The sequence below is a fragment of the Anarrhichthys ocellatus genome, unplaced genomic scaffold (genome assembly GCF_004355925.1).
Source record: "Anarrhichthys ocellatus isolate YVR2014 unplaced genomic scaffold, GSC_Weel_1.0 scaffold19, whole genome shotgun sequence".
In the NCBI taxonomy this organism is placed as follows: domain Eukaryota; kingdom Metazoa; phylum Chordata; class Actinopteri; order Perciformes; family Anarhichadidae; genus Anarrhichthys; species Anarrhichthys ocellatus.
The window spans coordinates 2,818,182-2,836,995 of record NW_022280049.1 but is presented as its reverse complement, the minus strand read 5'-3'; the positions used below and the strand labels follow the sequence as shown (position 1 = coordinate 2,836,995).

Sequence of the window (18,814 nt, the reverse complement as noted above, 5' to 3'; positions counted from 1 at the left end):
ACGTCTCTTCTGTGCTGCGGGACGAAAACCCCACCCTCTTCCGCCCCCCCCCCCCCCCCCCCCCCCCCAACAGGCCATGTGTGCAGGTGGATATTGCCCAAGAGTTTGATACAAATGCTTTCAGCAACAAATACATGGCCCCGTTACAGTACATCACATGGAGAAAGATGTTCAAGTCTTTGAATCCAGGTAATTTCCTCTGTGACGTGCTTTATTAGAAACACAAAAGACTTGAGCTAAAAGCCTCAGCGATGGGAGTAATTATAGGAGACATTACTAGTATTATATAAAGATGTTGAGGTGGTAACAGAAGGAGAGTGATGACACCATTGTTCCACCGATGGGATTTATTTTCATTTCAAAATGGGACACGCTGTTGAGTTTTATTACCATTTAATGAATTGTTTCACCCCAAAGGTCCTTCCCCGTTAACGTTCGATGTCGACACGGCACACCCGAACATTCACGTCTCCAGGGACAAAACCGCGGCGGTGGAATGTGACGTCACCATCCCACATATGGACCACGACAAACGTTTCCTGCAGTGCGTCAACATTTTGGCTGCCCAGGGCTTCCAGTCGGGCCGACACTACTGGGAGGTAGAGGTGGGATCCAAAGCCAAGTGGGACCTGGGCGTGGCGTCGGAGGCCGTAGACAGGCACAGTCGGATTAAGCTGAGCCCCGAAAGCGGCTACTGGACGCTGCGGCTGCGCAACGGGAGAGAGTACTCGGCCGGCACGCAGCCCTGGACGAGGCTGCGACTCGGCTCGTCCCCTCACAGGCTCGGGGTTTTCCTGGACTGTGAGGAGGGGAGAGTGTCCTTCTACAACGCCGACGACATGAGTCTGCTCTACTCGTTCACCAACGGGCCACGGGGCAAGGCCTTCCCCTTCTTCAGTCCGTGCATTAGTGGCAGCAGTCAGAAACCTCCGCCTATCAAACTCCTCCACTACCCGCCTGTCGCTCTGTCTGGCTAACAGGAGTGCAACTTAATGAAAAGCTTTTCAGAATGCAAGACCTGTCTATTCACTTATTCACTTTTTATCACAGTTCTGCCATTGTGGTTCTGTATCACAAGAGTTTGAAGATTGTTCTCTTATTGTCCATGCTTTAATGATAGGATATATATGCATCTATTTTCTATCTGAAATGAACCCTAAAAGCTTTCGACATGTTATAAAAATTACCATATTCATAGAACTGCTGTATTCAACCATTTGGGGTTGAATACAGTGAAGCTTAGATGCATCACGGTTTAATTTTCTTCACTGTTCATACAAATATCTGAGCTAGATGAAGATGGTTGACCTTCAAATGATACTCTGCATAATTGTCTCTCAGACTTTCCTGAGGCTTCGCTTGTGAAAAGGTCTTATAATCACCCCTGACTTCAATCATCATGAAGCAATGGTTCACGTCACTGTGAGATATTACATTAGATGAAATGGTTCTTTGTGTTTTATGCAATAGTATGAAATTAAAGTTTTTTTTGCCTTTTTGTTTCAGATGTTTTATGATTAAGTTGTAACACCCAGATGTGACTTCACAACATCTTATGAGTTCTTTAGATTCAATCTTGCAGCTCCTGTTGAGTTGTCATTATGTGTTACGTGGGCATGAATTTGAACATGGGGATATAATGTACACTTTCTTCATTGCTCAAGGAATGACATTAAATGTTGTTCCCCGCAGGATTCTGTCTATGCTGTTTACATTGTTGTGACTGCATGTCAGCTACATGTTCCGTCATTTCCTGATAAAGACCCAAACAATATCTGTAAAACCTGCTGATGCAAGTAATAAACCAAATCACTTTTTCTTTATTAAATAAACATTGTCTTTGATTCTCCTCTGCAGCTGTGACACTGCACTCTTCCACGACCTCACTTGCAATAATCAAGGATGTTATTAAGCATCATCAAAGCAGAACGCACGGCTGTGAGTGCACCAGCCGTCTCTGACACTTAAACAGCAAGAGTAGGCGGGCTCTGGGTTATCTTCACAACCACACTAGAGCACTGATGTCCTGTTTCCTCCTGCCGGGTGAAAGGTCGTATAAACAGAGGGACAGTGGGGGATGCCTCTGGGCTGCCCGATGGGGCTCTGGCGGGGGGGCAGGATGCTGCTGCCTCCTCCGCAGATTGGAAAAGTGGCACAATGAACTGCCAGATGGGGACCCATGCTGTTCCTGCTCAGCAGAGTGGGTGCGTTTATGACTCACTTACAACACTGGACACTCACTTTGACCCATAAATGCAGATTAAAGTCAACTCAATCTCCTGAATTGAAGAGGGCTTTTACTTTATATGAAATCTGAAGAGATTATGAGGGCCTTCATGTTTGTGGTTGCTTTTGGACCCCATGTCCTCTCTGGAAAGCTCTTTGTTCTGCTTGGTTGAAAGAGGATATGTAACTAAATATTTAAATATTTTTAAATTGTGGTGGGTAGCCTCATTAGGGTTAGGGTCATAAGCTGCATGTATCAATATTTTTATATTACAGATGGGAAAATGGGGAGTTTTATCTCACAACTCTACAGTTGTGTAGAGTAAAGAGCACATTATCGTTTTTAGGGTTTCGGTTCACCACTCTCCTCAACTTTGTCTTTAACAGCAGGCAGTTCTCTCCAGCAAAAAAAGCTCTTAAAGAAATGCATCACCCACTACACCGTTTGTATATCAATTACCCACCCATTGTTCCCTGGAATTGTTCAAGAGATCTTTGTTTTTCCCTCACGCCCCCACAGCGAACAAAGAATCCAAAAACAGAGAAAAGTCTTGATTTGAATTTGAAGTAAATGGGGGAGCCGCGTTCACCAGCAAAACGATATCAAAACATCATTTCACAAACGTTCACACAACTTGTGCAGTATAATTCCAAGTCTCATTTATCCAGTCTCACACTTGCGCAGTCTGAAATGTTTTTAAATAAAGTTTTAGCAAAAATGAAACATGGCCTCCGATTACTTCAATTCATGAAGACTTTTCTCAATTTTTTGATTCTTCGTTCGCCGCTGAAGCATACAAGTTTTCTTCAAGAATTCAAGGTAACCCGGGATGTGTAATCGATATACAAATGGTCATTTTGTGGGTGAAGTATTCCTTTACTAAAACCACTGTACCCTACCTGCCCAGCCCAGCACTAGCTGGTGAACATAATGACGCATTTAGCTACGAAGGAGCCCGATATTTTCATCAGGAGTTGGTGGAGACCAAAACAGAACTAAAAGGAGAGTGAATAACAAACTTACATTCGTCTGGTGGACAGGAACACCGCTCCAAATGAATGTCTCTCCGTATCTGCTGAATACAAACAGCCTACCGTTTGCTGACACATTTGCTATATCAGCTTTATATGGTGATAATATATTAACGTTGTGTGGTTCTGCTGCCCTCAAGTGGCAAAGAAAAACAATTAAAACAGCTTCAAATTAGGGTAGGATTGTGAAATGCTCCGTTTAAATTAAGCTCCAGATACCATTTGCTCTAAACTGACTCAGCGCATTAGCTTTTTAAGGCTAGTTAGTTGGTAAATCATTTTCATGCCAGCCCTGCTCCTTCTTCTAGGCAGCACGCTTGCCATAACAGCTCACCGACAGCGAACACGACCTACAACTGATGTAGAATTTTGGCTGCCTCAATCAAAACACAACAAAGACCCTCTTCAACAGTGACAGCTACTTCAGAGTGGCTTGGCAGAGTGCGGTGTTGTGCACAGGCCCATGGGCACTGACTTCAGTGAGAGAGCGAGCGGGGCAGCATGCGCTCTCCACATCCTTCCTGTAGTAGCTGTGGGTCCGTAATGTGTTTCCTGACCCGAGGATGGGCCGGATGGAGTGTTGGCACTTCAAGGACGGGTCCTTGAGTCCGCAGTTGTCTCTCAGGAGCCAGCGGGATTATGAACTGAAAACTTTTCATCTGACGCAGCAGGGGCGATGGTGCTATCCAGCATGAGGGCTATTGTTTGTTATCACTGCGTGTCTGAATGACCCGCCTGGATGCTTATGTGTGCAGTTTATTGTTACATTGGCCGCTCAAGTGTTTTCACGTCTCTCTGACATTATCTGTTTTATATTCATAATGAGATTTGGTAACTCCCTGGACGTAGCTTGGTTAGGCTATCAACACAATTTAGTGTGTTTATGTTCGTCTGAAGCCAAGGGCGCTGCGGGGCTGAAACCAGGGGAACATTTTAATTACAACCATTCAATCACAACATTGTGTTTTCAGGTCAGAGAGGTGGATTTCCGTAAGGGATCTCGGGTGGGGGGGGGGGCATGCCCACAAAAACACGCAATGATCCTTTGACTCCCTGTTATTAGGCGCACTCCTGATGTCTGGTTCTCCATGGCTATGAACTCCTCTAGAATAACAGCATAATCATGTTGAGAAAGAAACATTGTTTTCTCATTTGACAGCTGTTTGATCGCTGGACTGGTGTTCAACAGTTCTGATGGCTCAGTTAGGAAGGAATCTGGAGTACACTCGTGTTATTATTGTTGTAATGGATTTCCAAGAGGAGATAAAGCATGCTATTGATTTTACGGCACAGTTGATTGATTACACTGGCTTGAATGTGCATGCAGGTCCTTCTGATTTATTAATCTGGGACGATTAATAAATGAAAGGCACAGCTGCATCCGACACTCTATCTATGTGCTCTATCACCCAAGTTCACAGCTCTGGCACTCCGTTTGACTTTTTGAAATTTATTTCACAGTGTGCATACACAGGTTTTCAATTTCCCAAATCCTTCTGTGTAAAGTAGAACATTGCTGATGGCAGCTCACTGTGGGCATGTTGTGCTCTTAGTACATGCTTTTCATTCACACTCGCTGAGCAGGAGGGATGTGTGTGGGTGGTGGGGGTTAACAGGGTTTGGACAAGGCTGGAAGAACTACGCAGTTTAGTTTTATTGGAGGCATCATTGCATCTGACCCTTCGGAAGAATAATTACACACTCCTGATAGTGAGCTACTCCCAAGGCACCTTTGCTCAGCTGTAGTTTGGAAGAAGATCATTTTTCTACTTAAAATGAATGTCCGACATTTGGCCCCGAACAGATACAATTGCATATTATGGTGTCAGAAGGATTGGATGCTAGACATATTATTTTGCCGATGAAAGACAGCCGACCAAAGCAGAAAATATCATGTAATCGTCTTCTAATATTCCTCCTAGTATTTTGTGCACTTCCTTGGTGACACTGCTGTGCTCCGGTGGTAGCTTTTAGAAAATCTGATGGTATTGGGATTATCTGCTGAGCTTTTGATTGGATGTCAGGAGGTATTTAAATGGCTTGAAAAATCCATGAAGGGAAAATCAAACCGTTCTGCACTAAAGCAAGAAACGGAAATCCACAGCTCCTTTACAGCCGTTTGTGGTGTTCTCATTGTACTTTGTATGATGCTTTACTTTAGTAAATACTGGTAGCAATACGCAGTAAAAGTCCTGCAGTCAACACCTTGAGTTAAAGTAAAATTTACTCTCAGTTGTCAAAAGTAAAAGTTCTCATTGTGCAGTGAAATTCTCCCTATGAGTGTTTTTACCATTATATATGATGTTTCTGGATTAATAATACCGCTGCATTAATGTGTATGTTGCAATTTACTGCTGCAGATGTTTATGGTTGAGTTTATTTGAACTCCTTCTGACACTGTTGGCTGGTTTAATCTATACAGCCACACATATAAGATCGTCATATGTTTGCAGCTGTCCTGTGAGAACCATGTATCTCTAAACTTTGCATGAGCTCAGAACAACAGCCCTTTGTGATGGTGTGTTTTCCATCTAATCCAAGGGGGATCGAAAAGTAACTGAAGCTCTCAGACAAATGTGACGAAGAAGAAAGTACAATATTTGCCTCTTAGATGGAGTGGAAGGTGCATGAAATGGAAATACTCAAATTAAGTACAAGTACCTCAATCTTGTACTTGAGTACAGTGTTTGAGCAAATGTACTCAGTGACATTCCACCGCTGCCTATACAATGTCATTGATGATTACTATGTGTCTTTAAGCCTGAGGATGAAATGAATGGGGTGTTGCAGGAAAGGGAGTTTGTTATGGCTGTTAGAGACCCCCCTTACACACACACACACACACACACACACACACACACACACACACACACACACACCTCCAATTCAGTTTGTTTTATGCACTGGTTGGCCGGGTGTGCATGCGCTCCTGTCACGAGCAAAGGAAAGGGAAATCGTTGTAAATCCCATTCAGTGCCTTGTCCATCCTTTTGACTAAACGGGAAAGAAAAGACGTTTTTGTTTTTTTTCCCCTTTTCCTCAGCATTTCGGCTCTGCCCTCTCTGTGCAGAGTAGGCTGCAGACAAGGCATCGATTGGCCGAGGTTCACCTGAGTCTCCCCACCAACCCACGGACATTCATTCACACCACCTCTCCACGGTCTCCAGCAGTATTAAATGTAACGAGTTCATTTCTTTATTTTTTATTTTTTTATAAGAAACAGCGCTCAAGCTTCTGCGCGTCTGGACCGGAGATCTGGAGATGAAGACAGACTTTACGCTTTTCTGTCGGACTTTGACTGGAATAGCATATGCCGCAGGTGAGGAGACTTCTATGAGTCTGAAAGTTTTCAGCGCATAACTTTTTTTTTTACGAGGGGATAGGTCGAGCTGACTGTTGACACTGACTTTCGGTAAATCATTGTTTGGAGTTTTATTTCTAGCGTCGCAAAAGTTCTATTCGCGTTAATCTGCAGTGGAACTTAAGCTTTTCCGTATACATGCTTTCTGTTTTATTAATTGTAAATAGGATGGGATATTTCTACATTTTTGTAACGAATGCACCACATTCAATCCAAAAACATGAAATCCCTCCAGGTTATAGTCGGCTTTGAAAACCCCTTTCTGTTTGCAGTCAGTGCACGCGGATTTTCTTCATGTTCATTTATCACTCACACCTGATTGAGGTTTTTGTTTCTCAATACGGGACTGAATTAATAAGGAAGCCAGTGGGAGTCTTCAAGTCTACATGCAGATAGGCACTAGGGGGAGGCATGCTGTTGTTGTGTTTGATAAAGAGGCAGCTGTTAATTGATGATGCTAAACTCAGAAGAAGGAACATAAATGTAAGATTCTGTCTAATATGTGAAATCCGAGTGACTTTACCAGACTGTATGTATGTAGGTCACATTTCAGAGGCAGAGTGGGAGGAGAGCTGTCTTGCCTGGACTGACATGTGGAGGAAGAGGGGGGTCAGAGTGGTCTTTTTTTAATGTAATAGTATTTGTGCAAAGCCAGAGAAAGGTGAGAGAATGTCACTTGCGTCCAGTACAAACCAACTTTGTTTGAAGAACTTTGGGGTTACTCTCACCGTGATCGGCCTCTGCAAGTGCTTTTGGTCCCTTGTGTGTGTTGGTCTAGAAAAAGCATTCAAACTGAGACTGAATAATCTGAAGCACATTGTTGTCATATCAAATACTTGAAACAAGGCCCCCTGAATGACTCTGTTATCTGGCAGTGTGGCTGAGATTGTTTGCATTTTTACCCTGAATGACTGAATGTGTATATTTGAGTTGTTCTTCACTGATTGCTGTGGAACAGCTGTTCATGAAGAACAGGGAATTGTGAGGGGCAGTCACCATATGGCTATCTGAATCTCGACTCCGGGGTGGAGGGATGGCTCTCGCTGCTTTCATAAGTAGCCTATCACGGAGCTGTGCTGGGGGGTGGGTTATGTAGATTTGTAGGAACAGAGCAACAGTGGCTGTTTTTTTCCGGAGAGGAATGGGGACTAATTGCAGTACAAAATCCATTGAAGGGGAATCACTGCCCTAATGGTAATGATAGATTTTGTAATTGAGTCCGAAGTCTCTCGTCTTTTTCTCATTAGTCCACGATGACTGACACGTCTCGTCACACAAACCTGATGTTCCCATTAGCGAATGTGCGGTCTTACCTGTTGAAGGACTCATTGCCACTTTTAGTTCGACCATACAGAGCCCCCCACCTTTCTCAGTCGATGCTGAACACATAAAAGGGAATCTAAATACTATCCTGGAGGCTTTCAATTCAATTACAGCCTCACAGTATGTAACTGTGAGAGTGCCACAATAAGGTGGAGAGGTGAGAGACAGAGGCCATGCACTGGCCCACCACCTTTTCAGATTGTAATGAACATGCCACATGAACGCAGAGCATGACAAATCTCCAAAATAGAGAGCATGCACCTTGAACGCAGCCATTTATCTTTTGTCTGTTCTGCCCGTAAGAGCCTCTCGTTAAATAACCGGGATATCTTTAAAAGTCTCGTTTCAAAAAGATTGAATACAACAAATAACCTTATACTTTAAATACTTGAAATTCTCCGATTCTTCCTAGTCTCAGGGATTTTCTTAACCTTCTTAACCCCCAAATATCTTTCATAATAACACTACTGTGCCGGAGTCGTATGCAAGCATGATGAGCACACTGTCCCATTATGTGTTCGGAGCAAGCCAGCCCAGAAGTCATTGCCATTTTGGGGGCCGGTGTCATCATTTACGCAGCAGCTGCATTTATGGAGCTTCAAGGTTTCACCCCGAGCCATTTTCTACCATCTTCCTGTCACGCTATGTCTCTGGTCTGAATTACGGTAGTTCATAAACATTTATTACCCAGCTAGAAATCCTGTCTTTAAAAAAAAAAAAAGACATCTACTATTGAAATGAATTGTGAATCACTGATTGATTCATCTCTTCTTAATTTCCTTGTTTTTGTTGTAGCATAATTAGCTATTGAAAACCTTCCCAGTCACATATGAAAGCAGTGAATCTTTTTTTTCCTTTTTTTTCTAAAGCTGAGCTTTGGAGCCGAATGGTTTTTGGCTTACTTTGTGTCTTGGGTGCATAGTGTTGATGTTGCTGTTAGCAGAGTGTTTTCTGTACGCATACCTCTGCTTGATCAGATCATCCCAGAAATCTGACTCTCAACTCTGGGTATTATTGTAGTCGTCCACTTATAGAGGTCGAGTTGTTTTAGCCAACAATAGCCCCCTATCCTCTGTGCTGATCTCAGGCGCCAACCTCAGGTTCTCAGATTCTGAGGTGCGGGCCCTCGGTGTCTGTCCTCGCATATCTGGTTCTATCAGCTGGAGAGCAGCTCGGATGTGAGAGGAATGCTGCTGCTGCTCTGTGTGGGAAGCTCTCCGCAGTAAAGTCCAAATAAATAGGGAGTCCGGTGCCTCACTCATCACTGGCATGAAGTAGCGAGGCCCCATGGGCATTTGTATGTCTGGTCACTCACTTTCTCATCATGCTAAAGCACCAACACCCCAAATATGACTAGAGCTGAGAGATAAGCTCTTTCAACACCAGGAATCTGCAGCAAAAGCCAAATATGTGTCGGAGTTGGTGTTTGATAGTTGATGAAAACCATCTGTGGTATTTTTGTTTTCATATTTCTGACCCCTCCATGTCTTCTGTGCCCAGTTTTTAGCAATGCTAGCTGCACGCTAGCTGCCTGGCTCTAGGTGTGGCAATGTGTCTCCGCAGGCCGTTCCACGACTTTGGTCCAGACTGCTACATCTCAACAACTGGGCGGATTGCTATATGACATTTTATACGGACATTCAATTTAATCCGACACATTTGTTGATCCCTGGGCTTTGTCCCTAGCACTACCGTGAGGTTTACATTGTTGTCTTGTTAAGTATCTTGATTGCCATACGATTTGGTACAGATATCCATGGTGCCCAGAGGATGAATCCTCTTTGGTGATCCCCTGACTTTCCATCTGGAGCCACCATGATGTTGACATTTGTGTTTTTTTAGTGAAATGTCTTACCAACCATCAAATAAACACAAACATTTATGTTCCTCTCAGGATGAATTGTTAAACTTCGGTAATCCCTTAACTTTTCATCTAGCTCCATAATCAGGTTGAAATGTGTTCAGTATTTCGGTTTCTGACTGACTACCTGCAAAACTGTAATGACATTCTCATCAGCTACAGCTAGACTTTGTGCTAACTGGTGCTAAGCATCTTAGCATGCTAATGCTGTGCCCAAGTACAGCCTTGCATAGCTGCTAGCCCGTTTTCAGACTCTTAGTTGTGCTAGAAAAGAGCTGTTTTGTTTGACGTAATAAAAAGTGTTAATAGTTGGCCACTCTCGAAGGCAGGCTGAAATGCCGGCCGTCATAGAGAGCGGGGAGATGTGATATGATTTGAATAAGGGATAAAGCACATTATCACACAGCAGGCTCCAACAATGTCAAAGTGTCTTAGCATTCTTAAAGCACTCAACCGGAATAATTACCATGCAGAGGAGGTTCAACCTATTGATTGTCTTTCTCTCTCCCTCCCTCTCTGTCCTTTCTATCATGGTCACATACGCCTGAGATTCATACTGCAGCCATTCAAGCAAATGCATTTTTGTGAGCACTTGAGCTATAACTCAATAAGTAAATTAACATATGCATGAATGGGTGGTAGTGTGCACAATTAAAAAATGCTTTTACCTCGAAGAAGATGGCGTTATGTCACTGCTGCTCACTGTGACAAGAAATGATTAGGAGGACTGCTGCACATTCTTCTGCTCAGCTTACATCTTGATGAATCGGATTGCATTTGACAGGGAGGTGGGTTTATCAGCAAATTAGGCATTCCGGAGTAATTAAGGATTTTGAATATACAGCTTTTTATGCTCACCTATAGGTGCTGAAACATTTTCTTGACGTGCTAATTCAAGGCCGATTACATGAGATTCAGCATCTGTAAAAAAAGCTGGTGAAAAGATGTTTACTGTAAGTATAGCATTGACAGACACCGGAGAGAAATTGCTTTGTGACATCTATCTATTGGCTGATCACCCTACACACGTTCTGAAGGCAGAAACTGGATAAAGGGACACGGTGGCTGTTACATACAACACTCGTGTTGCTAAGAAACAAGCATCATTTAGAGCACTTATCATTTTAACGAGAGCCTCCATTGCCATTACGTTCAAATTGCTACTCAGTCTCAGGCAGATGTGTGTGTATAGGTGTACATATTTCATCGGTCACTCCTACCTCTTGCATTGGGATTGGAGGTCGCTTGAGGTTCATGGGAAAGAGTCCATTGGCAAAGCCTGAGGAAATTGCCATCTTCCCTCCCTTTAGGCAATCAGCACCATAATTGTTGACCCGGCACTCCCTGCTTTGCCCTTGTTTTCTACGGCAACTTAAGCTTCCGCAGTGATTTATTTCACTGGGACATCTGACACGGCAGCAAAGACTTGTTTATGACCTGAATCTCCGGGAAATAGGTAACAAGAGCAGTAATAGGGCTCCTCAAAGTTTGGCCTCTGAACAGTCGCAGCACGAGTTTTAGGAGCTTGCAGGCCATCACAGCAGGCGTGGACTTGGCTAAATTTTGGCATTTGCTTGTACTAAGTGAGATGTTTTAGATGTTTCTCGACATAAATGTCATTGCCAGGAGCCAGAACAAAGAATTTACAAGAGTGCCAGAATGTTTCTGATATCCCTCTCAGCAGGGGAAACCATTTCTCAAAGATAAAAACGATGACATGCAAAAAGAAATGGAGGAAGAGCTTGAGTTGTCCGGTGTGCCTGTGAGGCATACAGGAAGATTTAGTCAGGGACAGAGGTTTTAAACATAGGAAGCTGGACCAGATGGCTTGTCGCCGCATCCTTAATTTCGCACTCCTCCTCTGGCAGGATGTTGGAAAGGCCTAACTCCCCTAATAGTCGAGAGGACAGGGACGTAGTGAATGTCATCCTCCACTGTAGTAACAATGAAATCAAAGCCGGGCTGCCAGTCAGACCGTCGCCTGGCTTTGGCCTGGCCTTGTGTCCAGATGACAGAGGAAGTGGACTTTATTTCTTTCAGGGAGAGAGAGAGAGAGAGAGAGTATGGTGCAGCCTGAGGCCGGCTGACTCCACATCCAGAGTGCAGGTCTGCTCCATGGCCTGCATGGCCTCCCGTCCGTCGCCGGACACACAGGGCTATTTCAGAGTTCCTCGGCCTTGGTCCTTTGCCAGATACTGGGTCACGACAACTGTAGCTGTTCTGTCACCTACATGTTGCTCTTTAAAAAAATGGGCATCACATTTGCTGTCTCTCTGTTTGCTGTGTTTAACCAAGTGAGTTTTTATTTAAGTCTCCATTGAAGGAATGTCACAGCTGGCATTTCCAGGAATTTCACCCATTTTTTTACAGCGTATAACCAGAAAGCAACAGCACAAGTTCCTAATTCCAATTCTTGTATCTGTGAAAACCCGTGTCTGTTTTTTGAAGGACTCCCATGTCGCATCCTGAGACTCTGAGAAAAAGCTTTTTTCGTTTACACAAGGTTCCTCTCTTCCTGTTCCTGTCATGTGACTGATCAGAGACAAAACTACAGCGGAGCGAGGAAACACTGAGGGCAACATCTCCTTCACCGTCCATGAAAAGGGGAAGTGGGAGAAGCGCAAGCATGATAAAGAAAACAGGAAATTTGCTCCCAGTGAAAAACATTGCGCTGCCTTTCACGCGAGCTTTAATGTGCCCTGTGTTGTACTTGCGCTCATGTGTACCTTTGATGCTCTTGACTGCCTCCTGCCTCGTATCTGTCTGCTTGTCAGAGAAGCTTTACATTTTTAACTGGCTCAGAATGCCTAATGGCAGCTTTGCGTCTTCCTCTTTGTGTGTGTGATTTATCTTTAGTCAGCAGGTGGTCTCCATAGGCTGGGAAGTCCAGTTCCAGCACTCCCTGACTGTGACAAAAACAGCAGTATGAGCCATGAACAGAGCTCAGCAAAGGATAAGATGAACGCGCACGCAGAGGCATTTCAATCAGTGAAAGATCTACTGCACTGTACATACCGCTGTACTCCCACTACAAGAGCAATTATGCAGTTCATTGTGCCTTAACTCCTCACAAAACAAGCACATAATACACCCAAATAGAAAATACCATGACCTCTGTAACTCTGCAGAGCTTTTAGTTGGAAACAAGTTTCCTAACATGTCAAATTATTCCTTTAATTTTGGGGCATTTTGCCTTTGTCCACTGGCTGCATGGACAAAAAGGAGATAAGACAATTATATACCATGCATCTTCAACCACTCAGCCATCTTGACTGATTTTGCAGTTAAAATGCAGAATATAAACATGACAGGAATCTTCAGCTTCACCTTGCATTTGCACATATTTTCAGAAGGTTGCAATTGTCCAAAATAAATTGGGTTTACATTTTCTTTCAGCTTTTCTCATACATTTTATTTCATCTTATTTTGCAGCACTGAATTCTTGCAAATGACCTGCAGACCTCTGCACCTCTTTGCAGCAGCTTTACTGCTGATGTTCCTCTGGCATGCTGTTTGAACACTTCAATTGACAAGTAACCAGTCGCACATCTTTCCTGCCTGTCAAGCAGGTATGGGAAGCTGACACATCAAAGTGCAGCCTGACTCACATACTGTGTGAAGAGAACCAATTGTCCTTGAAAAAATTTGGACTTCTGGCACTTCTCTCACATCTGGCCCTTCCATCATGACAGAGGCATGCAGCACAGAAAAGGCAGAAAGACCAGCTCTGTGTGTGTCCAATGTAGCCATCTCTATATGACCGCTGTCACATGGTTGGCATGTTTCAACACTTTCAACCAACCAAAGCTCTTATCATTCCCTCTCTTTTATTGCTGTTTCAAACTAATATAAGCCTGAAAAGTTTTTTTTCAGCCACTCAAACCTTGATGTTTGCCTGGCTGAGATAGGAGCCGGTGCAGGGTACACACACATTACTCCCACAGTGAGAATGGCTGTTCACAACAGAGAAAGCGTATTTGAAAAGAGCAATGTCAAGTTTTTACAAGGACATGTTCAGTGAGCTGTTTCTCCAAGACGAGACCACATCAAATTAAATCCAATGAAAATTTATTTTATTTTAATCTTCAGTAATTGTTGAACATTGTGAACGCAATGAGCTGAATCACAGGGTTTATGAAGTCATTGCAGTCATTTCAAATGCTTGAAACATAGAAAATTGGCTCCAAGATGAACAATTTATTGTCAGAGACAAGATTTACATATAAACGTGTTTGTTTATGTGTAATCATATGATTACAGAACGAGTGAGTCAGCTTTGGAAATATTGTGTTTTATCTTTGTAGATTATAGTGTTATGTTGATTTTTCTTGGTGGAAGCTAATCACCCAAAGCTGCTGCTTATCTCTGCACCACCAGCTGGAATGCATGGGAAAAGAGAGGAACCAAGCTCAAATATTTATTTGGCTCTCTGCCCCCTGTTCACATTACTAAGAGTGTTGTCAACAAGCCAATCACCATCCACTTGAAATTTCAGGCCAAGCACTTATTCTGAATACATACATGTTGATCTGTCAGATGCTGTTAGCTGCAGGCTTTGAATAATGGGCCATAAAAGCAATTTTGAGGCACACCATGCAATCGTCCATCCATCCATTCTCTTTCTGCTTACATGGGGCGGGGATCGAGGGGGCAGCAGGCTAAGCATGCTGTTTTAGACGTCCCTCTCCCCGGCAATGTTTTCCAGAACCCCGAGGCGTTCCCAGGCCACACAAGATATATAATCCCTCCAGCGTGTTCTGGGTCTACCCCGGGGCCTCTTACCTGTTGGATGTGCCCAGAAAACCTCTGCGGGGAGGCACTCAGGAGGCATCCTGATCAGATGCCCGGACCACCGAAGCTGGCCTCTTTTGACGCGAAGGAGCAGCGACTCTACTCAAAGCTCCCTTTGGATGAGCTCTGAGCTCCTCACCCTATCTCAGCTCATTTCAGACACTTGTTTCCTCGAGCTCATTCTTTCGGTCACTACCCGAAGCTCATGACCATAGGGGAGCCTCAGAACATAGATGGACTGGTGAAGCCAGAGCTTTGCCTTTCGCTTGTCCATCTCACGCTTCATTTTACCCTCACTCGTGAACAAGACCCCGAGATACTTGAACTCCCTCGTTTGGGGCGGTGACTCATTCCCAACCCGGAGAGCGCAATCTACCGTTTTTTCGGCGCAGAGCCATGGCCTCAGACTGACAGACCATGCTGCTGTGTTTTCATTTTTTAAATATGTTTTTCTGACCTTTCAGGCAGCCGTTGGCTTCCATTAATGTCTTTTCTGTTAAAACAAATTGATTATCAGATTCTTTAAAGCTGCCGGTGATATAATCTATGACAATAAACATCAACTCTGCATTTATTTTCATTATGTCATCATGAGTTAGTGCAGTGCACACTTTTCAAATCATTCTTCACTTTGCAATGATAACAAAACACTGACAAAAATGAATGCAGACAAGATGTTAACTGTGATGGATTACACAACTCAAGCAGGATTCAACAGTACACTGATTGATTTTCATATCTCACAGAAATGAACAGAAGTCAGTGGCTTAAAGTTCACATAAACCATAGCTGAGGAGCTAAAACCAGTCTCTTGTATGATCAATGAAATTAAGTCAAGGTATAAACTCAAGTGTAAACAGACACATGATGTCTCAGTTCACCTGCACTGTTGAGTCATTGTCTCTTTGAAGCTGCAGCCTTGTGTAGAGAAGTGTAGCACAGTCTCCTTTAACCAGAGTTCACAGCTGCAGCTGTGCTTTCTCACTGTCCACCTACACGTCGGTTTTATTTTCACCTCACTGTTTAAAGCACATTAAGATAAATGAGCTAACTGAGTGATCACAGTCATAACAATCTGTCAAGACACTCAGCATGAAAGGTCACAGCTGGAAAAATGTGTTTATTATCATGACGATATATGCTATCAGCCACGAACTCGTATGAATCGATGTGTTTGCTTTTCTTTGGCATTTGCTTCACATGGCCGTACGTCGGAGCAACAAGCTTTTAATTATATTTGAAGGAGGGCAAACAATTGGATTAATAATGGGATTATATCTTTTCTCCTCAAATCGTTAATGCAGCAGACAGGATGACATATCTGGTGTCTCACAGTTTGGAAACACAGTGTACACATTATACTGCACATCTATATGGAAGGTATTGACATCTGGCACAAAACATCTTCATCATTGTGAAACATGAGGGAAAGAGCCAGCAGGTCCTGGAGCAACATGGGGGCGAGAGTCACCTACAGTACAGAATCACCCCCTTCCTATACCTCCCATCTATCTGAAGTGTCTGAGTTGTCGGTGGCTGTTTTGGCCAGCAGCCCTCTGTAACCTATAGCGCGCATTAAGTTGTGACTTGGCAGCATCTCCTTCGGCAGTTATGAGAGAGCCGCTGAGGATGACATGTGATATAGTATATAAGAGATCCACAGTCTTGACAAGTAATGTGGCGCACATCAGCCTCAAACTCGCCCTGGAAATAGACCGCGTCGGGACTGCTGAGCTCAGAGGACACCAGCCCGTTTGTCATGAATTAAATCAGTTTGAATGATCTGTGAAATGTTTTTCTCGACTTCAAAGAGCTTTAGCTTGACTCCATGTGGGCGTAATGTCCTCTGCCCTCTGGTGTGAGACACTCTTGCTGCGCTGTGATAGACATAACAGTCCATCTTACTGTACTTGAGCATTTCAAATAGCAGGGGCTGAAATCTTCCTTCTATCGTAGATGCATCTTTTTCAGATTTTCCTCCCAAAATACACCGCCAACATCTTGATGTCTTGTCTCTCAGGACATGCAAGTCAGTCATGACATTTCAAAACGATTTGCAATCGGCATCCTGTGCGATCTCTCACCTGATTGTGAGGGAAGCATCCGTCATTGAGACTCAGCTACAGCAGCGATTTATCTCAGAGCTCTGCACATCTCTCAGCATCATAAATCATGTCCCGACACATCCGTCTGTACACTGGATTACACCTGCATATGTCCCCATGTTGTGTTTATTGTGGAATATATATTCAGCTTTGTTGTCCTGTTTTATCTTCAGACGATGGCTATAATTTATTATCTTTCAAACTATTCTGATGGCGTACGTCTTTGTGGAAGGTAGAATCTGTGTGGGAAGCAGCCTGTATTGCCTGCCATCGTGTCTACACGTTGTCGATAATAGCAAGCACAAACTAACTGAACTCTCTTCGAAAATCTGATTATTTAGCAGTACAGTTCTTAATTAAATGAGCAAAATACCTTTTATTTTTCAAGTATTTAAATAGTATACAAAACCATGTGGTTATTTGATATGGACTCTTTATTGGATTATCAGAAAATATGCTATATTGTGATGTAAATGTATCGACATGTAGAATATTTTGGCCATTTCGCCCAGCCCCACCATATGAGTGATTTCTGATATGGCGCCTCTATTGACAAGGTGACGTAATTCCTTCTAAAAACATTACAAAAGTTACAAAAGAGAGTCATATACAGTTTTTCTGATAGGCCACCTCTATGGTTGAGGTTTGAAATTCAGGAATCCGTAACTACTTAGTAAGTGTAAGGTAGCGACTGTAGTTGTGGTTAAAAGAAACCACAATGATAGTAAACAATATAAAAGTGTTTTTATTATTCTGAGCCATTTGAATGTTCTCCAGTAATATACAAGCTCCCAGGCTTTGACATACAGTATGGTCTCCATCTATAGCTAGAGGGAAACATCCAGGTCTGCTTTCCATAGTGGTCTGAAACCTTAACAGGAAGGTGTGGAGGATCCAGAGCTCATCTCTCAGCTATGCCAAAAGATTGAACTCAAGCAGTTGTTCTCGTCTCTAAGTGAGTGTGAAAGACATTTGCTGTTCCTAAAATAGTGAAGATGTTAGCAGTCCTGACAGGGATTTCCTTTCACGCTTTCCCCTTGTCTGTAGCTCTTTGGGCTTTGGGGGGCCCCTGTGTTGGCCTCTGTGTATGTTTTTCAGACACGGCCTACAGCATTTCAGGTGTGAGGAAGGGTGGACAAAGCTGTGTTCTGGTGCGGACGGGTGCGGACGGGACAATATGCTGGGAAAACGTCGCCTCTCCTCTGGGGCAGAGTTAAAGATCTCTGAAAGAGCAAGGAAGGAATACCCCGCTGGGAGCCAACCTGGGAATGATGATGGACTGCCACTACTTCCCACTTCAGCGGCGTGTTTGTTTTCTGTCGGCATGGCGGTGTTAGCTGTCCTCGTTCACATTTAAAGTGTCGTTTTTTTTTGTGATTTTAAATTAGCATGTCACTTTCAATATCCGAGCGTAGACAGAAACAGATGTTGCCTGGTGGTTTTGTTGAGTCAACTGTGATCCCCCAGCAGAGATGAACAATGATTTGAAATGTGAATCAATATATTATTAGCATGGAAGAAAGTAAAGAAGGTTAACAGCAGTCGTAGTAGAGCACACAGGAATAGTTGCTGAGAGACTGATGAGAAGATACATGCCACTCTCATGTCTGTATAGTAGATAACCTAGAACTGGCTAAGAGAGAACTCCACACATTTATTGTCAGAAATCGATGCAGCAGAGCCATTTCTATCGGCACGCATTCTTCTTCCTTTTCAAAAACTGCCGCCTGCGTTGTCCACAATGCAACTCGACTGCCGACAGTTTGGCCAGAGATTCGGGTCTGTTATGCAAATAGCAGCTAATGTAGCCTCGAAGCGCTTATAGCCTCAAGCAGATCTGATGAGCGGATTTTATCAGACTTTGCACAACGCCCTCTGGAGACACAAAAGGCTTTTATACAACCGTTCCCCACACATGCAGTAGTTACCCCCGAAACCTGTAAACAGACTTTGATGTGAAAAATCTATGGAATTTGCCTAACAGTACCCCTAAAGCTTACTAATTAGCATGTCATTTATCTTGTTGGTTTAATCCTCACAAAAAAGGGAATACTGAGTTTTGTCATCACAGTGAGATTGCCGGGCAACCAGCAGAAACCTCAAGAAATAGTTTCC

At 43.5% G+C, this 18,814-nt stretch overlaps 2 protein-coding genes across 2 annotated transcripts in view; both read left to right on the top strand.

The window, feature by feature from the left end:
- The window catches only part of trim105 (tripartite motif containing 105), a 5,224-nt gene extending 3,396 nt beyond the window's left edge, over positions 1-1,828 (top strand). Inside the window, exons 6-7 of the mRNA XM_031857958.1 lie at positions 74-189; positions 418-1,828. Coding sequence (XP_031713818.1) covers positions 74-189; positions 418-977 — 676 coding nt within the window. The 3' untranslated portion in view covers positions 978-1,828. The remainder of the gene's footprint in view (positions 1-73; positions 190-417) is intronic.
- Positions 1,829-6,142: 4,314 nt separating this feature from the next.
- The window catches only part of flt4 (fms related receptor tyrosine kinase 4), a 40,539-nt gene continuing 27,867 nt past the window's right edge, over positions 6,143-18,814 (top strand). The window contains exon 1 of the mRNA XM_031857720.1: positions 6,143-6,577. Coding sequence (XP_031713580.1) covers positions 6,520-6,577 — 58 coding nt within the window. The 5' untranslated portion in view covers positions 6,143-6,519. The remainder of the gene's footprint in view (positions 6,578-18,814) is intronic.